This window comes from Neltuma alba, unplaced genomic scaffold (assembly GCF_004799145.2).
Source record: "Neltuma alba isolate B1F8T4 unplaced genomic scaffold, ASM479914v2 tig00010134_pilon, whole genome shotgun sequence".
Lineage (NCBI taxonomy): Eukaryota > Viridiplantae > Streptophyta > Magnoliopsida > Fabales > Fabaceae > Neltuma > Neltuma alba.
Window position 1 is genome coordinate 948,862 of NW_021635082.1, and position 4,548 is coordinate 953,409.

Consider the following 4,548-nt stretch of genomic DNA (forward strand, 5'->3'; position numbering starts at 1 on the left):
CATAGTTACAAGGGAATGATAAATGTGATACTGAACCCAATTAATCCTGGAGATATACAATTTAGGTACCTGGTTGGCTACGAGGGAAGGCTGCCATCTATGGGATAGTTTTATTCTGTAGAACCTGCGTGGCTACATGATTTGACTGTATAGAATGCATGCCTCTATGTTTAGATCTTTTAACGTATCTCATGGTTTGATCCTTTAAGATGATTCTGGTTTATAAATATTTATATTTGCAATTTAGTTATTTAAATGTATAACCTAGTATTTGAAGTCCTCTACGATTATAAAATAATGCATATAATCTCGCGTTTGAGACACTAACAAAATGAAATCCTAATAAAACAATGAGATCCCAACTAAAAGATGCAGATGAGTCCATTCAAATGCTTACAAAATGTCATATATTAAAAAGAGTCGATTAGTTCAAACACAATTTCTATTTAAGTACTTCATTTATCCATGTAAATATCAAAATTATTATTATATCATTATGCTACAAATATGGGAAATCCTTGAGCTGAGTAACGTCTGTAAATTGTGTTTATGCTATTACGCGAATTACTTAAAAATAAAATCAAAATAAAAGTACAAAGAACTAAAAATCATATTACAAAGCAGGAGTTGTTACCAATATGTAGATAAATGATTTTTATTTTTTTAATTTTTATAAAAGCCACGTTTGTACCCATGTTCTGCTATCCATACGTTTATCTTTCTACCCTTTTTTCCCTATTCATGCGTTTTTTTTATTTCAAATTATTCATGGGAAAAATGCTTTGGTTGGAACGATAACTGTGTGACTGCTCTCTACTCGAAAAATGTGGCATGTAATTTGATCATGATTTATCTCGGGATCATTTGGCGGTTGCTTGGCAAGTTAATTTAAAACTCTAACTATGCTTGGGCTGTACACTATGAAACTTAATATAATGGCAAATTTTTTTATATGTTATTTTAATATAAAAGCTGTCATTTTTCAACTGCAGGTGTAATTATCGTCAATATCAATACTTTATAAAAGTTTGATTTGATATTTATATATTTATCGGGAAAAAAATCTATGCTTCGGATCACTAGTTCAGTCCTCAATTATTTTCCAGATACATCTGGATATGTACACAAATATATAACTTTATTTTCGATGATGGCCAAAATAAGTAACTTTAGAATACAGCCATATGATAAAGATTTTACAGTTTTTTGTGTCGATTTTGTCGTTTACAATATGTAGCAATAATGATGATGATGATATGATGATGATGATGAAGCAAAATTTATCACCTGTCAAATTTTTTTAACAATATTAATATTCTTAAAACGATAGATTACCGTTGTAAAATCAAGTGATGCAAAAATTAATATTAATAATAATGATGATACAAACATGCATAATAAGAAAACTGAAATAACAATAGTAATAATATTAATTGATATGAATATTAATAGTAAGGTAAAATAAAATAATATTTCTAATTTCTAATATTTTAATGGAATAGATTGTTAGTTGTGCAGCTGGATACAAAATAAATAACATAAAATTGAGTTTCTAAATACATTATAAATAGTTTGCTTATCAAATGATTCATTGGAGAATATTTTTATGGACTTTTTTTGGATCCTTACCAAATTATTAAATATTTTTATGGACTATTGGTAATGGATAAAAAATATACCACTGAATTTTTCAATACATTAGAGATAAACATTTTTATGTTATAATTATAAATAGTTTACTTACCAATTCAAATTTAAACTATACATAGTTGGTTTATATTTTTTTATTGAAATCAGAAAAGTCCATATTGGTGGTATTTTATTAGACGCAATTATTTTCATAGGCATGATGTTATGCCCCAATAAACCCTTTTTACTAACATAAATTTTTAAAACGATGGATCACCGTTGTAAAATCAAGTGATGCAAAAATTAATATTAATAATAATGATGGTAGAGACATGCATAATTAGAAAACTGAAATAACAATAGTAATAATATTAATTAATAGGAATAATAATAATGTAAAATAATACTCCTCCGGTCCTTAATATAATACCCATTTAACTAATTTGATTAGATTAAGGAAGTTAGGTAAGTTAGTTAATTATAAGAAAAGTGACACATTTTTCCTAAAATACCATAATTATCTTTCTTAATACCCCCTCTCCCTCTTCTACTTGATTATAATTGAGGGAGTATCCATAGGGGTAATTTAGAGAAAATTGATAAATATGATAAATGGGTCTTATATTTAGGACCAAAACTAACTTAAGAATTGGGTCCTATATTAAGGACCGGAGGAGTATAATATTTCTAATTTGACATTAAGAAAACTGAAATAATTAATTTTTATTTTTAATTAAAGTGAGGCATTTTATTCATTTGACAATATTCAAAAATTCTAAATTAGGCCTCATGGCCTCATTAGGAATTTGTTAAAAGTATAAGTCTTAATTTGGGTTTAGATATTTTAGTCAGATTTTATTGGGATTCTCTCTAAAAAATATAACACTGAATGTTTATGGACTTTTTTTTTTGGGAACTAATGGATAAAAAATATAACCCAAATTTCTCAATACATTAGAGATAAACATTTTTATATTTTAATTATAAATAGTTTACTTACCAATTCAAATTTAAACTATACATAGTTGGTCTATATTTTATCAAAATCAGAAAAGTCCATAGTTGGTCTATATTATTTTCATAAGTATGATATTATGCCCAATACACCCCTATAAATAGACATAGAAGCATTTAAACCATGTTTATTTATGGATAGACTTTTAAAAGTGTAAATCAAATATAGATAAAATATCTCTGTTACGCCATCCACATAAAAAGCATATCATGTAGATACACTACTCGACATTTTAGGCTACGTTTCCAGTCATGGCAGTTGAGGTAATTGTTGGGCACACAAATAAGCCAACATGCCATGATATCCCTTAGAAATAGCACCCTATACAAAGCCCATAAAAGAACTCAATACATACAAGCCTTTCTACTTGACCAACCATTACCCACATAGACACAAAACATCTCATTTGAATTGAACACGGGCATAAATAACATCATTCTACATTAGCCCCTGTGGAATAAAGAATCAAAGAGATAGATTGTAGAAAACTTCATTAAAAACTACATTGGAAGTCTTGTTGGTGGGGTTTCCTTGATCATCAAGGATAAGTATTTTGAGACCCCGCTTATTCTGAACTCTAGAGATAGCAACATACAACTGACCATGTGTGAAAACAAGACGGGCTAGAAATAAGCCAACATTTGTTTAAAGTTTGACCCTGACTTTTGTTTATTGTCATGGCAAAAGAGAGCATGATTGGAAACTGTCTTCTACACAATGCAAATGGTAATGAAGTTTCTGATGGTGTAATAGTAACGCGTGGAATTAAGACTTCTTGGCCTCTACCAATCCCTGTGATAATCTCTGCTCCAATCACATGATTGTCTAATCTTGTGACAACCAAATGGGTTCCATTACATAATCCTATTGATTTATCTAAATTCCTCATCATCATTATAGGAGATCCAATCTTCAAGACCAATTTGTGATTAGGCAAACCAGACATGGTGATTTTGTTCAAGAACTCAACTGAGTGCATTTGCGCAATGGAGGCACTAATACCATCTTGCTTAGAAACACTATCTGCACTAAGATACACAACTTCATCCCCTGGTAACATTGAAAGTATATGATTATTAACACCATCAACTGTTGATAAGTTGGATGTTAGTATTGCACGGTTTTTGAAATAGGAGTTATCATCCCAATTATTAAGTAAATTTGGATATGTATTACCAATAATGCAATCCATTGCATCACCTGAGGGGAATAGTAACAAATCTTTTGGAATAGTAATGGTATCATTAGTGCCATCTTCTACATCTATTTCACCATCACCAACTGACACAATCCAGCGTGCAAACTTAGCTATTTCCTTAGAACACTGTGACAAATTACCTGTAGTCATCCTTACATTTTTTGTTAGTGTAAATACTTTGCAATCATTCCATATGTAAGATGCATTGATAGAGGTGAACACAATATCCTCCTGACTATCCCTTGGTATAACAAGTAAAATTTGTCTAAAATCGCCACCAAGGACAATTGTCTTTCTGCCCAATACTTGATTTATAGCATTGGGGTTTGGAAGCTTCATTATGTCTCATAGTGTTCTATCCAATGCCTCAAAATAGTACTTGTTTGCCATAGGAGCTTCATCCCATATTGTCATGGTGGTTTCTATCAAAAGCTCAGCAAGAGGTGATCCCTATCGTATATTACAAACCGAATCCTCAGTTATTGCTAGAGGAATGGCAAATTGTGAATGTGTAGTTTTTCCATTGGGTAATAATAGTGAGGCAATTACACTGGAAGCAACACTCAAGACTATCTTTCCTTCTGATCTCAGTGATGTACACGATGCTTGCCATAAGTATGTTTTACCTGTCCCCCCATAACCATAAACAAAAAAGACACCACCACAGCCCGTATTAACAGCGTTCATGATAGAATTGAATATTGTG

The 4,548-nt window shown here is 30.5% G+C and overlaps 1 protein-coding gene across 1 annotated transcript; it reads right to left on the minus strand.

Moving 5' to 3' along the window:
* Positions 1-3,077: 3,077 nt before the first annotated feature.
* LOC114754396 (uncharacterized) lies at positions 3,078-3,992 on the minus strand. The gene is made up of 3 exons (XM_028943164.1): positions 3,821-3,992; positions 3,431-3,694; positions 3,078-3,094 (listed from the first exon to the last, which is right to left on the minus strand). The coding sequence occupies exons 1-3, from the start codon at positions 3,990-3,992 to the stop codon at positions 3,078-3,080; spliced, it is 453 nt and encodes a 150-aa protein (XP_028798997.1).
* Between the last annotated feature and the right edge of the window lie 556 nt (positions 3,993-4,548).